The 16,705-nt window shown below is 44.2% G+C and overlaps 1 protein-coding gene across 9 annotated transcripts in view; it reads right to left on the bottom strand.

Moving 5' to 3' along the window:
• Positions 1–16,705, bottom strand: part of KALRN (kalirin RhoGEF kinase) — a 638,197-nt gene that overhangs the window by 225,961 nt on the left and 395,531 nt on the right. For all 9 annotated transcript variants that reach the window (XM_025374819.1, XM_025374820.1, XM_025374821.1 and 6 more), the window contains 5 exons: positions 12,472–12,564; positions 7,046–7,157; positions 4,433–4,623; positions 3,893–3,994; positions 2,431–2,573 (listed from right to left, as the gene is read on the bottom strand). In XM_025374819.1, coding sequence (XP_025230604.1) covers positions 2,431–2,573; positions 3,893–3,994; positions 4,433–4,623; positions 7,046–7,157; positions 12,472–12,564 — 641 coding nt within the window. The remainder of the gene's footprint in view (positions 1–2,430; positions 2,574–3,892; positions 3,995–4,432; positions 4,624–7,045; positions 7,158–12,471; positions 12,565–16,705) is intronic.

Below are 16,705 nucleotides of genomic sequence, written 5' to 3'. Positions count from 1 at the left end.
TTTTGAGGATCTCATGCGTGTTTATGATGATTTCTTATCAATACAGACGGCCAAGGCATTTTCTCAAAGATTGGAGAACAGTCACAGGTTCCACAGCAGCTTTGGAGCCAGCTGTGCTGCTGTGTGTCAGCTAAGACCATCTCCTGAGTGCACCCCCGGCATTTAGACCCCTTCCTGGGCCCCGGACCATACAGCTGTCCCACTCCCACATTCTTTCAGCTCTCCAGCTGTAGAACTGTGCCCCCATCCTGTGTCGAGCCCACAGCCATGGCCAAGAGGGACTGGATGTCTGGAAACTGATGAAGGCTGCAAGGTCTGTGCCAGGAAAAGCTGGGGGAGATGTGGGGTTAGGGTTGGGGTTAGGTGAATTAGCACAGGAAATGACAACTCTTCCAATGGGCGCTTTTATAAAAGACACCCTGATGCTGCTTGTGGAGAAGTAATGGCATCAGGGGGACAGGGAAACTGAAAGCCTGAGAATCCTACCACATGAACAAAGTGCCACAAATAATGAATTCACCTCAAAGGGTTTAAATGATTACACTCTGGTGTACATGTGGATGTATGTGGATGTGTGTGTATGCAAGTACCCAGGCATGTGCACATGTATGCACACAATGTCTATTCATCATAAAAAGTATTTTCTCCCACACAGAACACTTCTAAGTCAACTGCTCTGTCACCATCATTTGTGGGCTTGGGAAATGTCAATTTATTTTAATAACATAAGCCACACATTCGTAGGAAGGAAAATCTGCTGTAAAAAGAATTTATGTGACGCATTTCAAAACCAAAAATAAAGGACTTTTAGATCATCTGTTGTTTTGGATTAACTGGGCCAGTGCTCCCCGTCATGTGTAGACAGTTGAGAGCTGGCTGTACTTTCTGCTTCCTGCTATTCTGGCCCATGGTGGGCCCTTCTGGTCCACTCCAGATGAAGTAACTTCTGGGGGATGTGGGGAGCCCACCTAGGAGTGTGGGTAGTATTCCCCAACCAATGAACTCCTCTATAAACTGTCCCCATATCCAGGAATCCAAGATAATGGAATTATAGACTACCTGGTTATTCTCTGCAGAGTATGCCAAGGTTTCTCACCCACCCATCACAGGACAAGAAAAGGTGGGAGCGGAGAAAAGTTAGGGGCATTTCCAAGATACGCATTTCCCATATTCTAGAAATGCCCAAACTCTCCTACTATAGGAAAAAGGGGCAATGTCAGGGTAAACAACCCTAGTCAGCCTCACCTGAGTATCCTCTCTCACTATGATCCTAGACCACCATTTCTTTATACTTGTTTCCTTTCTAATTTCTTTATTAAAGTATGGATTCCCTGAGGCATGGCCTGTCTCCACTGCTAGACTTTAGTCCACCCCCTCCTTACCTGGACTCTGGACATAGATAACTGACATCAAAATGATCCCTCCCCCAGAGTAGTTATAATTCCTCCATGCAGCACTGAGGAGGTGACTTTATCCTGGTCATGCAGGTCTTGGGGCTTCTGCCCCACGGAGGTTTCTCTACCTTAGTCACATCCTTCTTTTGGCTACCACCTTGCTCAGGACCAATGCTGCTGCTGCTTCATAGGCCCTGAAATGGCTCCCTACACTGCTTGTCCTGGTTGGTACCTAAGGGTCAACTAAATCCTCCAGCTTTATTCCATTCAGGTACAGGGGAGGAGGGAAGAACCTGTTACCACTGAAGACCATCTCTGTTAGAACCCTGTTTTTTTTCTTCAAAATGTATGTGAAGTTTTTGTATGCTTTCTTTGGAAGTGTCCCCCAAAAGAGTCATTAGAAGTGTAGGTGTCACATGGAGACTTGGGAAAGACATACTTAAGAAGTCATCCATGGGTTTAGAGGAAACTGGGATTCAGAAGGGTCCAGAAAGATATAAGAAATAAGTCCTCTTCTGCCCAATGACATTGCTTATCATAGGTGAATGAAGGCGAGGTCTCTGTGGGTGTCGCAATAAGAGCTGCAATGAAACCACCACTCCACACGTTACAGTACACAAAGCCCTTTCACTATCCAACCAGTCCAGCGTTCCTCCACTCTAGGGCTCATCTAAAGTCCCCTTTCTTTGAATTCTTATCGCATTTATGATCCCTATTGGTGGTTCTTCTGGTCTATTTCATGTGTGAGACATGGCTATTAGATGGCTCTTAAGGGAATCGACTCATCTTACACTTCCTTTAATCTTATAGCACCTAGCAGAGTGTTTATCAAATAAGGGGTGCTCAGTGAAGCCCTGCTGAATTTGACACTCGTGAGATGCTTAAAGATGAGATGACTCATCCTAGGTGGAACTCACAGGCCTTCCTGGAAGTGCTACTTGCAGGGCACATCCCCCTTCAGAAGCAAAGATTCATCCCATTCCCACGCCCAGAAGCCTGTGAGGCAGGCAGTGCTGGAGGGAGAGGCGCTTGTTACCTCTTACTATTGTTCCTCTGTTTGGCTGGTGTTTTGGGGAGCTGAAGTGGCTCCTTTAAAGCTCCTTTCAGGTGAATGATCCTTTCTTGAATCACTTCTCGAATGTTCTTGATCCACTCCTGCTTGGTTTCGATGTTGGAGGCCTAGAGTGCCACAGGGAGAGAGACTGAGAACCCCAACTCCCATCACCTCGCCAAAAACAGCTCTCAACCCTCCTGCAGTCTTCATCTGTTATTTTCAAGGATTCCAAATGTCTGGGGAGTTTATTTATCATTTCATACTTATGACTCTTTAATACCAGAAACAGGCTTCTCCAACTCCCAGAACAGTGCTCTGACCTCAAGACTCAATGCAGAATTACTTGTATGAGAGTAATTGTCAAAGTATTTCATAACCCATAAGGCACTGACCAATCCTGATATCTGCCCTGGAGCTGGAACAGAATCTGGAAGTTCCCCCTGGGACAGGGATTAACACCTGGGTTGCTAGATCCAGGGGAGGTCTAGTGGGCACTGGGAGGGGCAGCATCTACTTCCCAATCAGTATGGATATATGTCAGGATGCTCACCTAGCATGGCTCCACAGACTTGAACTGACTAGCAGTCAGTCCTGGGCTTGTGGCAAGCTAACTCTGTTAACTAAGGCACTGCTATCATTTTATGATGATTCCATTTGTCTTGGTAAAATTTTTTTTCTGGTAATTCTGCCTCACAACAGGTAGCAGCTATGCTGGCAGTTCAGAGTGAACAAGTGTGAAGCTTTTGTCGGGGTTGGACCATCTTTTCCTTGGTGATGGGCACTTTCCTGACAAGCAAATGACTGCTGGGAGCTCCATCAGCTGCATGATCGCTGCTCAGCCAGGCTAACATCACTGCTGTGCCCCAGAGAGCTGCAATGACTCCTCAAGGCCATCCTCTAATGAAAGGCCCCCTCTTGACACTTCTCCCCATCAGCATGGTCCCCATACTAATGTGATTTACTAGGGGCTCAAGAACATAGGTTCCCAGGGAATAAGGTCCATATCTTGTACATGGTTATCCCCCACCACACTAGGCACTATACCTTTTACACAGAAGCTATTTAGGAAAAAATGTCAAATGAATGTAGAGCAAATCAAGGTGCCTTTTGTCAAAGGGTCAATTGTTCTTGCCACTTGAAGGAGGACATACGGACAGAGCACAGTTTAAGTGGGCCCTGCTGAGCTGGCCCCGCAGGCCACTCCCTGCCCTCTTCCCTGTTGGTCACACATGTGCATGCACTTGAAGAGACCATGCATCTTTGAGATTCTGGGTCTATCTTCAGGATAGAATTTGCTTCTCAATACTCATGTGATGCTACCATTTCCAAGAGAGGCCCATGGCTCAGTAGAGTCTCTGCGCCTTAGCTTTTAGGCATCACTTGCCCACCCCTACTTCTATTACCCCCAACCCTAATCTTGTGCCTAGCAGAGAGCAGTACTTACTTTCAGCACTGTTTTATTGTCTGAGGATGGGGTGCGCCCAGACCACAAGGCGAATTTGCAGGGATCGCCCTCCACGTGCTCGGTCACACCCAGCTCTGAGGTCTGTAGACAGGAAATGCCTGTGAGAGGCGGGGAAGGGGAGGGCAGTGGGGAAACTTAGGGCTGGGGTGGGAAGGGAAAGGCAACAAAGAGGAGAGGACCGAGGGAGGGGCTTCTGTCAATCAAACTTTAACAGATTGGATATTCTGTTCATCTACCCAGGATGGAAGGACCTACAGGCACGTGCCTGATTAGCAGGTACCAGGGAGGGAAGGTGAAGAGGGAGGTGCTAAAAGCAAACAGAAAGAAGAACTGTGAACTCTAAAATGCAGACGTGGGAGGTGAGTGGGGTGCTTTCCAAATAGGAGACATTTTCATTTGTCCAGGATGGTTTTGGTGTGGAGGCCAGGGAGGAGATGAGATGAGTGTGTCCAGATCCCTTCCTGCCCATGGGTTCTATGAAAGCAGGGAGTCTCATCTTATCCCACCTGCCCCACCTACCAGTAGCTTGTTCTTGTAAACATATTTCGTGTGTCCTGAAGAGTCTTTGATTTCCTTGCTAAAAACCAAGGAGATCTCAAAGAGGAACAAGTGCCGCTCCCGCCCCTTCCGGATCAGCGACTTCGGGTCCCACACTTGAAAGGCATCCTGGAGAATCAACTCCCCCTGCACATCCAGGTTCTCGTCGAACCCTGAAAAACATCCATTTTCACCCTGTGGAGTTTCTCTACTGCCACAGTCAGGGGGACCATGTTCCACTCCCGTCTTGGAGAAAGGCCTCTCTTATTGTTAGTCCTCAGTTCCTAAAGGGTTTTTCTCTCTTTGCTAACTCCAGAGACTGCTGAACACTTCCATAGACATCTCTGGGCATTGCAATTAGATCTCTCCTGACCCCTTCCTGCACCACGTCTTTTATATACATAACCAATATTAGTGGAATCTCCTGCAAAGGTCCTGTGCAACCTCACATCTTCACATACCCACGGTTGGCCTCCTGCAAGGGCAAATCCCATAGCTCCTTTGTCCTCCACAACTTTCTACTGTTCCTGACTTGCAGCTATGAGTAGGGCTGAGGACAAACACTTCCTGACTGAGTGTCTTCAGTTCATCTTTATTTGTCATATTACCTTAATTCTCTTCATTCTTCTTCTTCTTCTTCTTTTTCTTTTTTTTTTTAGCACAGTGGCATGATCATGGCTCACTGTGGCCTTGAACTTCCAGGTTCAAGTGATCCTCCCACCTTAGCTTCCCAAGTAGCTGGGTCTATAGGTACATAACACCATGCCCAGGTAATTTTTGTATTTTCTGTAGAGACAAGGTCTCTACAGACCAGCTGTTGTTGCCCAGGTTAGTCTCGAGCTCAAGAGATCCTCCCACACTGGCCTCCCAAAGTGCTAGTATTACAGGCATGAGCTACCGTGCCTGGTCTACCTTAATTCCTATATTCCATTTCTAGAATTCCCCCCTTTGATTGCTTTGCACAAGACTTCAACAGTTTATATTTATACCACTTTATACAGTTTATATTTATACCACTTTAAGTTTTTAAGAGAGGCTCTCAAACTTTAATGTGCATAAGAATCACCTGGAGAGCTTGTGAAAACACAGATTACTGCCCACCCTCCAACCTCCCCAGATATTCTGATTCAGTAGGTGTGGGGTGAGTCCATGAATGTGCACTTCTGACAAGCTCCCAGGTGCTGTTGCTGCTGCTGGTAAACAGACCATGCATGGAGTAGCTGGATCCAGAGCATAGGTCAGGGACAGACTGGAGGAGCTGGGTACTTGCAGGTACTTCACGGTGGGGTGGAGGTGAAGGTATGAACAGAGAGGAAAGGAGTGGAGAAACTGTGTCAACAGGAGTACATTTAGATTGTTCCTGCTCAGCCTAAGGAAAATAGCCAGGGCTCCTTTGCTCTAAGAATTGAGGCTTCTGGTGCTAAGGATTGTCCAGGAAATATGGAGACCATATCAAGTCTCCTAAGGTGGTGGTGGTGGTGGTGGTATTGGTGGAGTAGGATGGAGTCCAGAAGAGATGAAACAGCCACGTGTTTACATATTTGCAACAGACTATACACATTTCCTTTAGAACCCATTAAAAATGTTAATTTTTTTTTTTTTTTTTTTTTGAGATGGAGTCTCACTCTATCGCTCAGGCTGGAGTGCAGCGATGCGATCTCGGCTCACGGCAACCTCTGTCTTCTGGGCTCAAGCGATTCTCATACCTCAGCCTCCTGAGTAGCCGGGATTACAGGCATGCACCACCACAACTGGCTAATTTTTGTATTTTTAGTAGAGACCGGGTTTTGCCATGTTGGCCAGGCCGGTCTCGAACTCCTGACCTCGTGATCCACCCACCTTGGCCTCCCCAAAAAATGTCAAATCGTAACTCATCTAACAAATTCCGCCCCAGTACGGCTGCTCTGCCCACTCACTCTGCAGTGTTAAGATGACTTTACTGGAATCTTACTCTACAGGTTTCTGGTCCCAAGAAGATAGTTTCAGCTGACTGAAGTCTTATCAGAGTTGTTTGGCTGGACTTACTAACCTTCTATGAGGACAAAATGCTGGTTGCACAAGAATGTGAATGTATTTAATGCCACTGAACGGTATATTCAAAAATTGTTAAAATGGTAAATTTATGCTATACATATTATGTACATTTTACCATAATAAAAAAATGAGCATAAGGCTGAAGATGGTATGTTTTGTGTGTGTGTGTCTGTGTGTGTTTATGTGATCAGGATTTCTGTTCATTGTGATGACCAAGGCGATGCAATGCAGATGCTACACAAACAAGCCTGCTGCCGGTTGGGAGCTCTAGCACACCAACAGTGGGGGTAATGGCCTGTCCTGGACTCTCTCATGGGCAGCAACATGTCCACATAACCTCCAGTGGCTTAGGCCTGGTCCTTCCTGGAAGCAGGGTGCTAGCCAGGTTGGTCCTTGTGGAGCCCCTCTCACACGACAAGGGCCTATGTAACTATTTGTCGTTTCTCCTCTCTTCCAGCCTTAGCTTTTTTTGTCTAACTTCATGCCACTTCCCTCTCATGATGCAAGTTCCCCCGTCTTAAGGAAGAGAGGAGGCTTCCCCAGTGCGGGGAGGACAGCTACCTTCCAGCATGCTGACATGCATGGCATCATTGGCTTTCTTTGGGACACTGAGCATCACTTCCAGGCCATCCTTGAGCTCCCCTTTCCCTTCTTCACAGCAAGTCAAAAGTTCCTGGGGAAAAAAAAGTCCAGACACAATTAGGGCCATCTCCTCCAGCTTCCTCCCACCACCTAACCCACCAAGGAAATTACAGACCAGCTTCGCTCTCTGTAATGGTTCCCTCTGAGCTATAAAGAAAGTGAAGTGGGGTAAGGGGTTATCTCCAAGAATTCAACCACAATTTTTCTCTCACACTGAGCATTCTCAGCCCAATCTAGCCCAAACTCACTCAATCCAACCCAACTCCCAAATGGCTTGATCTGTAAGTCAGCAACTGAGGCATTCTCTGTCACTGGACTGCCCTCTTAGGGAAGGGACTACCCCGGTAAAGCACAAGAACAGAGGTGCAGTATTGTATAATCCAATAAAGAGAACAAAGAGAAGAATGAGAAGGATAAAGGGAAGATAAAGAGTGTGCTACGCAGCACCCATATATCCCTGCATGCTTACTGCTGACACCACTTTTATTTACAAGCCTCTACAGCCTGAATGCTGACTTCCATCCTACTGGGAACAACCCGAGGTTGCAGACTTAATAGGCTTATGACACCCCAGAGTAATAAAATATTTTTAGATCATATGGATCAGGAGTTCCTAATCTGGGGCCAATAGATGGGCTTCTAGGCTATTTCACTGTCAGATGAGGTAAGTGCGATTAAGAGAGATAAAGTGATTTTCCTCAGGTTATAGAACTCAGTGGAGGCTATGCAGAGGCCTGAATCCAGATCCCCCGAATCCAAGTCTGGCACTTTATCCACCACATCAACCCTGTCTCTCCTATATTCTGTCCCCCATTGAGGCTTCCAGAGGCAATACCTTCTTTCTTTTACATCCTGGGGAGCTGGGGAGTATGTCCTTTCTTTTGTATTTCCTCACTGGAGACTCAGTCATCACCATCCCCATAAAATATATACAGTATTTGGTTGGTGGAGTAAAGATCATTTCCAACTATCTTAAGAATCATAAGACTACTTGGAATGATTTTTGCCCAAACCAGAAGAATGTTGGCTTTTCATTTTTCCTATCAGGGTCACTGTATCTTGCTCACTTTGATACTGGGAAGGGAATGGTTAAGCAACAGATCTGCAATCCATACTCTCTCCTCCAGGGGGCGGGGGATGCATGTTGAGTGGAGGTGCTTTTCCCAGAAAGAAAGAAGTTCACCAGATCAAATCTTGTAAACACGTTAATGACAGACCTCTTGACAAATAAAAGAGGACTTATCTAGGAAATGCTTTTAATAGGATAAATCTGGTCTGTCTAGGGCTTCTTATGGTAAATAATCCTAGAATCTGTGGCTTTAGAGGCATGGCTCTCTGGAAGGTGTCACATAAGCTACGCAGCTATCTAAGTAAAAGGGGAATGTCTTTCATGACCAAATGACTCTCTTCAGGGCAAGTGATACAATGTGACATACATAATTTACAGACCTTGTAGATCAATCTGGCCTCAGCACGTCCTGATGCTGCAAGAAAAGGCTTGGAGTTGCACTGGTGGTCCTGGCCCTTTCCCATGTCACCTCTGTCTTGGAATTACTTGTATCCTTGAAATTAGTAGTCAAGCTTTATACTTGGTAAGATATCTAATTAGTGAGAGTCTGATCTAAAAATCCAATCCTTAGTGTTAGCTTGGATACACTCCCATAGGAATAAGGGAGCTTTGAGAGTCCAAAGAAGAAGTGCGCCCCCTAGAGCACATGTTTGGGAGGGAGAAGTGATCAGTGCTCAGCTCTGTCCTTGGCTCCAGTCAGTATAATGTCATTCTTGTTCAGAAAGTGATATTGACTTCTGCCAACCTAAAGTTCTCAGATTCTCCCACCCCTTTCCTTATTTTAATCTTCCCAATCTTATTTTCATACATCATCAAAGAAAATCCTGAGGTAAAACATAAGAGAAAAAACAAGAAATATGCTTCAGTTTGTGACAGAAAACACGAATTAGTTTAATCTCCCCTGCCCAAAACAATTGAGCAAGTCTACCAATCTACCAGCTGGGCCAATGAATTTTCTCTGATCCTTGCTATACTTTGTGATAAGGAGAAGGCTCCACATTTAATTTAGGATCCTTTTGTAAAGCCACAGCAGATTTACATAAAGAATACTGAGCACTCTGACATAAAGTTTCTACTTTCACGCCATATCTAAAGTGATGAACCCAGAGGATACCGATAATTAAATATGCATTTATCTGAAATAAAACTGACTTTATGAAAATAAATCCCATATTATTTATTTATAGTAAAAGCTCAGCAAACTATTTTTCTCTTACTCAGCAGGCACTCTGCCAACAGCACATTTAAAAAAGACCAAAACTATCTTCTTTTCTTTTTGAGACAGAGTCTCGCTCTATTACCCACGCTGGAGTGCAGTGGCTCGATCTCAGCTCACTGCAACCTCTGCCTCCCAGGTTCAAGCAATTATCCTGCTTCAGCCTCCTGAGTAGCTGGGACTACAGGTGCATGCCACCATGCCTGGATAATTTTTATATTTTTAGTAGAGATGAGGTTTCACCATATTGGTCAGGCTGGTCTTGAACTCCTGACCTCAAGTGATCCACCCGCCTTGGACACCCAAAGTGCTGGGATTATAGGCGTGAGTCACTGTGCCCAGCCTGTTTTCCAAAAAAAAAAAAAAAAAAATTTACTTCCTCACAATCAAATTCCTGTCACTTTATTTTTTCACTTCTTAGCTACCTCTATAGGCACCTCTTCCTAAAACACTCAATTCCAGAACAAAGTTCCAGAGCCCACTCCTTCAACTGCCTACAGCAAAACACAAGCCTATTCTATCCTCAACTTCCCTCCCTTGTCTGTGCCACATAATTCATCCTAGGGGGCTTATACCTTACAGGATTAAAGGGAGAGGTAAAAAGCTATATTTCTTTTAGAACTGCATCTTAGTTGATTTAAGACACTGGGAGTGTGGATAGATGAGTCAGCACTGGTTTGTCTTTCTTTCCTTTTTTTTTTTTTCTTTTTAAATTCACAACCCCACCAATTCCTGAAAAACCTTTGGGTGGGATACGTACATTAAAAACCATAAAAATCAATTTTAAAAAGTCTATTAGCAGAAGAAAAATAATTTCATTTTTTATTTTATTCATTTTTTTTTTTTTGAGACGGAGTCTCACCCTGTTGCCCAGGCTGTAGTGCAGTGGCATGATATTGGCTCACTGCAGCCTCTGCCTCCGAGGCTCAAGCAATTTTCATGCCTCAGCCTCCTGAGTAGCTGGGATTACAGGCACATGCCACCATGCCCAGCTAATTTTTTGTACAGACGGGGTTTTGCCATGTTGGCCAGGCTGGTCTTGAACTCTTGACCTCAAGCAATCCACCTGCCTTAGCCTCCAAAAGTGCTGGGATTACAGGCATGAGCCACCAAGCCCGGCCATGAAAAATAATTTTAAAAGGCCAAGCATTAAGTGGGATAGGAAAGAAGAAGATAATTATACACAAAATCTGGGCTAAGGAGATTCTACTGTAAGCAACCACAAAATTCAATGCCAACTTTCTAATAGCCACAGGTAAAGAAGGGCCTGAGCACCTGTCATTTAAAGACAGAAAGTATATCCATTTTTCAGGAGAGAGGATTCCCTATCCCCCTGTCCTGAGGTCTCACAAGAATTTCTTGTGAGCCTTTATATAAGAAATTTCAAAAAACAAAGAAGGGAAAGCAGTTCTGCCAGGACAGCTGGGGTGCCTGCACACTCTTTTCTCACGCTAGTCCTCAGTAAAGGCCGAGGGTGTGATGTCCAGTTGTAACACTTTAAGCCATTTCTGCAGGGTTGGATGGCTGGAATCCTGGAAGCAAACGCCCGTAGCCTCTTCTTGGAGATGAGGAAGGAGAAGAATTGCAGGGAGGAGGCTGAAGGGAAATGATGTGGCACGGCCTCACTCTGACTCAGAGGACAGAAAACCCTACCAGGGCACAGGCTCCTGCACCTTCACTGCACTGCTGCCCTCACGCCTCTCATCACGGAACCTCAAGTGCTGAGCCAGGGAGATTCCATGGGCTAGGAATGGTGAACTCACTCCAGTGTGACTAGAATGGCGGATTTGAAATTAGACTGGTTTTCAAGTTCAGTGAAACAAGATTATGCAAATTTTTGCAGGCATCTCTAAACAGGAGCTGAATTACATCAGATTTTCTCTGAAATTACACAATGTACTTATAACATGTCCCCTACTATCCCTTTATCTTTGCATTAAAGGAGCATCCAGCAGTATATTTCAAATGAGGGAAAACTCTACCCCTAAACTTTAGGAATTAATATAGATGGGGGTTATTTAACTACTTGTGTCAATTCCCCAGGCTTTCTGTGGAAATGACATGATTTTCAATGTATCAGTGCATTCTTATATGAGAAGGATCAACTCAAATTACTTAGTGTTTTGCATATTTGGTTATTTAACTTTTAAAGAAAAGGTTTTGAAGGAAGATCCAAATCTCTTGGTTGGCTCCAGAAGAACCCCAACATGTGAGAACCTACAGATATAAGAATACTCTTGTGTTTTAATATGTACCTTTTGACTATTTTCCCTCAAAATCCTCATCGTCTTGGCAAACACAGAGATTAAGACAATGGTAGGTGCCACTCTGGCCTCAACTATCCATGTAAACTGGCACTGCCCTTAGGACTCTGACCTTTTATTTATTTATTAATTATTATTATTATTTTGAGACTGTGTCTCCCTCTGTCACTCAGGCTGGAGTTCAGTGGCGTGATCTCAGATCATTGCAACCTCTGCCTCCTGGGTTCAAGTGATTCTCTTGCCTCAGCCTCCCGAGTAACTGGGATTACAGGTGCACACCACCACCCCGGCTAAGCTTTTGTATTTTTAGTAGAGATGGAGTTTCACCACGTTGGCCAGGCTGGTCTCAAACTCCCAGCCCCAAATGATCTGCCCACCTCAGCCTCCCAAAGTGCTGGGATTATAGGCACGAGCCACTGTGCCTGGCCAGACTCTGACCCTTGATTTCATCAAAAGCAGGGGCTACCAGGAAGAATCTGCTTTTATAAGGAGGGACAAGAAAGCCTCTAGGAGCCAGTCAGTGCCTGAGAAGGCAATTGCTAAAAGTTCTGCAGTGGTAGGTAGATGAGAAAATAGTCACAACTTATTCCTGCTCCCTTTTCTTCCCTTTCTGCCTTAAAATAGGCATCTGGAATTCCATGGGATAGGACAGCAATGCCAGTGTGGGCTGAAGTTCTGCTCTAGGTAGAAGAAAGGTCTTCAGGTGGAAGCATTCCCATCCTTACGGGCCAAAGCTGGGACTCCCTTGCCATAGGCGGTAGGCAGTGGAGGGGGATGTGGAGGGGAGGGGAGGTACCTTCAGGAGAAGTTGATATTTGGTGATCCTTTGGACAGGCTTAATTAGGTAGGAAGAGATGGAATTGGCCAGACCATGCCGTTGCTGTATCTCCTGCAGGGATGAGAACAAGGTGCAATTAGACACAGAGGGGCGTGTGTATGTGTGTGTTCTGAAAGGAGAGAGGCAGGGGTCAGAAGAGAGGAAGAAAGAGAAAAAGGTAGACAAGTTTGAGAACATGTTCTTTGATAGGGAGAGGGAGTAAAAAGAGAAACAAAAGAGACCAAGATGGATATAGAGAGAAAATAGGAGAGAGACGGAAAAGGAAGAAGGGTTAGGGAAAGAAGCAGGTATGTGAAACAAATAGAAATTGAACAAAAATGGAGAAAAAGAGTAGTAGAAAAGAGAGCAACAAGGTAAATAACAGAGCAGAGGGTAAGGAGAGATGAAGTAGGAGTGAAACGAAATCAGCTCCAAAAAGGGGAGAAGAGAGTACAGGGAAGGCAGAGAATGAGGCTCTGACTTCCATTCTGATGGCTCCTGATGAGTCTTTCCCTGCCCTCAGTCACCTTAAAATAGCACATGGATATATCTCCTTTATTAATACCATCCTTCTCTTTAAATTTAACACATCCCAACTTAGGGTCATCACTTTATTTCTTACAAATGTTTCATAGTGATCCATGGCACCTCCTTCATTCTTCAGGTCTCCTAAGCTAGAAACCATGGAGTCAATTTTAGTCATTTCTCCTCTGTTATCCCTGGTGACAAATCTTTCCTTTCCATTTCCAGGAACATCACCCTCATCACTCACGCCCAGGCTAAGGCCATGGCCTCCAATTGCTGTTTGTGCTTCTAGTGTCTCCTTTTATTCTCTATCCTACCTCCAAAATGATCTTCTACTCCCCAAAGTCTAGGGGTTATAAGCAGCAGAAAAAGGTACATTTTTGTCCCTGTCCTCAAAAAGCTTACAGTCTAGCTGAGAATACTCAACGCATATGAACTAGAGATCAACAAAGGACAGTACAGGAAATGGTACAGCCAATAAAAATGGGAGAGATTACTGGGTTTCGGAGTGGCCAGGTAGTTAGTAGAGACAAGGCCTCAACCTCACCTGGGGCTAAGAGGTGAGGTGGGCAGGTGGGGTGGGTCAAGTAAAAGGTTGGAGAAATGACACTCACTTACATCAAACACAAAATGTATCGGCTGAAATAATCATTGTATGTTTACATGATGATGAGGACCATGACTGAATGGTACAGAGGATGCACACCCACCTTCCATAAGAAGTGAAAAATAAAGTTAGATATGCAAGGCTGGGTCATTGATGGGTTTGAGTTAGAAAAGAGTTAGGATATGAGGGTAAGTTTTTCAATGGGAAAGCATCACAGATCTTAAAGAGAAGAAACGGGTGGGGCATGGTGGCTCATGCCTGTAATCCCAGCACTTTGGGAGGCCGAGGCAGGAGGATTGCTTGCGTCCAGGAGTTCAAGACCAGCCTGGGCAACATAGCCAGATCCCATCTCTACAAAAAATACAAAAATTAGTTGGATATGGTGCCACGTGCCTGTGGTCCCAGCTGCTTGGGAGGCTGAGGTCAGAGGATTACTTGAGCCCAGGAGGTCAAGGCTGCAGTGAGCTATGATCATGCCACTGCACTCGGCCTGGGTGACAGAGAGAGACCCTGTCTCAAAACAAACAAACAAACAAACAACAAACAACAACAAAAAAGAGAAAAAAACACATGATGAAAGTAACGTTTCAGAAAGAGTAATATATATCTAATAGCAACATGGGGGTAAATCTTGGAGAAATAGACAGAGACAAGTTATGAAACTATTGCAAAAGCCCAGGTGTGTAGATCTGAAGTTACCACATGATCCAGCAATTCAAATTCCAGGTCTATGCATGAAAAACCCAAATACCCATGAATTGATAAGTGGAAAAACAAAATGTAGAATATTCATACAATGGAATATTATTTGGACATAAAAAGGCATGAAGTTCTGATGCACGAAACAACATAGATGAACCCTGAAAACATTATGCTAAGTGAAAGAAGCCAGTCACAAAAGACCATGTATTATGACTCAATTTTTATGCAATGTCCAGGCAAGGCAGATCTATCTGCAGTGACATAAAGTACATCACTGGTTGCTTGGGGGTGGGGGTTTGTGGTGGAGCCCTGGGAGGTGATGGCTAAAGGATACAGGGTTGCTTTGTGAGGTGATGAAAGTGTCCTAAAATCGACTGTAGGGATGGTTGCACATATCTGTGAGCACACACACAAAAACACTGTATTCATACTTTAAATGGGTGAAATGTATGATATCTGAAATCATCTCTCAGTAAAGCTGTTATTTTAAAATAGGTTCAGGTATGCAATGTAGGGGCATGCCCTAAGCTAGAATTAGTGAGAATAAAGTATTAGGAAGAATAAAAGAAATATTTTAAAGATGGACTTGATAGAACTTGTTATGGGGCTATGAAGAAGGGTGGAGAGATAATAATAATTTTAAAAATTATGCCATTGCCTATAAGAAATGATTTCTATCCCAGAAAGTAGTAATTTTGTCACTATTTGCCTCTTCCTCAGAGGTGTGTAGTTACAAGGCTTGTTTGAGGATGATGGGCAAAACAGCTGCAGCTTGACTCTCTTCAGGCAACTGAACCTTGTGAGTTTATCTGGGAGCTTTAGCAAGAAAGCACAAGCAACAATTCACCTTTGGCACTCTTTCCTCTCTGACAAAAAGCCCAGCTTCAGGAAGGCTGCATGTGGAGCAGAGAGGGAGGGGCCTACATCAGTGAAACCAAGCTTAGACATCACACCCATGCTGTTCTCACATTTAGGGTCAAAAATTCTGGATCATGTGAATGTGTAAGCCTTTCTAGGACTTTAATTCTCTGCGTTCTTTTTACAGTCATGGATATTAGGTGACTGCCTTTATTAAGGGTTTATCTCATTTATAAATCTCATTTATAGAATGAGGGCCTAAAGCAGATGGTTCCTAATTGTAGAAGTTAGGGAAACTCTTCAGATGGAATGAAAATAAGCTGCAAAGATTATGCCTTTTGGAAAGTTTTGAAAGCAATCCAGAGAGTCTACTGTCCTCCATTCCCACTTCCAGGGCAGACTTGAAGAACTCATACTGGACCGGTTTTCTGGCTTCCATCAGTCTTTCCAACTGATGTAGAGGTTCACTAGGCACTATGTTGGAAATGGGGTACACAGTGGGAAATTTGCGGATATATCTGACTTATCAAAGCATAGAAATTGGCTAGAAATGGGGATGAAAGGTAGGTAGGACTAAGGGAAAATACAGTCTGGTGCCAGGCACTGGGATGTGACAAAAATGAATCAGGCATAAGGTCTCAAGGAGCTCACAGGTGGAGGGAGATGTGAGTAACAGAAAGGTGCATTGTTAACCTGCCAAAAGGCAAATCATAAATGCTATGACAAAGAGACAAAGTACAAAGGAAATGATTCATGCAGGAAGTAGCATGTGAACTTTAATGGATAGGAAGAATTTTGAAGACAGAGGGACAGAAGGGTGTGTGTGTTTGTGTGTTTGTATTGTGTGGAGGGGACACAATCTATCCTAGGCAGAAAGAGCAGTGTAAGCAAAGATAAGGAAGCAGAAGAGTTTGAGGCATGCTCAGAGCACAGGACATGTATGTCAGAAAAGTGCTAAGTGGAAGACAGGACACAATGTATTTAAAATTTCAAAAAGACCCTTCTGGATATTGCTCATGAATAATCAACAGAAGCATCCTAAGAGAAAAAGATTCTCAATCAGATGTAATGGTGGCATAGGGCATCTAATATGATACCCAATAATATCAGGTGAGACAAGCACTTTTCTTGGGTTCTTCTGTGATGCCAAATCTAACCCAAGATATTCTAGTGTGGGACACATAGAGCCATTTCCATATTAATGCTCCATTGAAAAAATCATGTGCGTTTTTCCTCATCTGGCTTCTTTCCATTCAAGAGTCATTTCCTTACTGAGCAATATGACATTTGTAGAATCATTTCTGTTGAGGCAGTGCCAGGCTAGAAAGATGCTCAGGGAAGGTGTCTTTTGTACGCTTGAGTACAAGAGCCATGTTTAAATGTCTTTATATACTCCACGGGGCCTAGCCCACTATCTTGCATACAGTAGACATACAAAGATTTATGAAAAAAATGAAAACAGGTAGGCAGAAAGATAGACAGATAACCTTTAAAAAGTGCTGTTTCTAGTTTCTGTCACTT

Source organism: Theropithecus gelada, chromosome 2 (genome assembly GCF_003255815.1).
Source record: "Theropithecus gelada isolate Dixy chromosome 2, Tgel_1.0, whole genome shotgun sequence".
Taxonomy (NCBI): Eukaryota; Metazoa; Chordata; class Mammalia; order Primates; family Cercopithecidae; genus Theropithecus; species Theropithecus gelada.
Note: the sequence above shows the minus strand (reverse complement) of the source record. Positions and strands in the feature narration are given on the sequence as shown.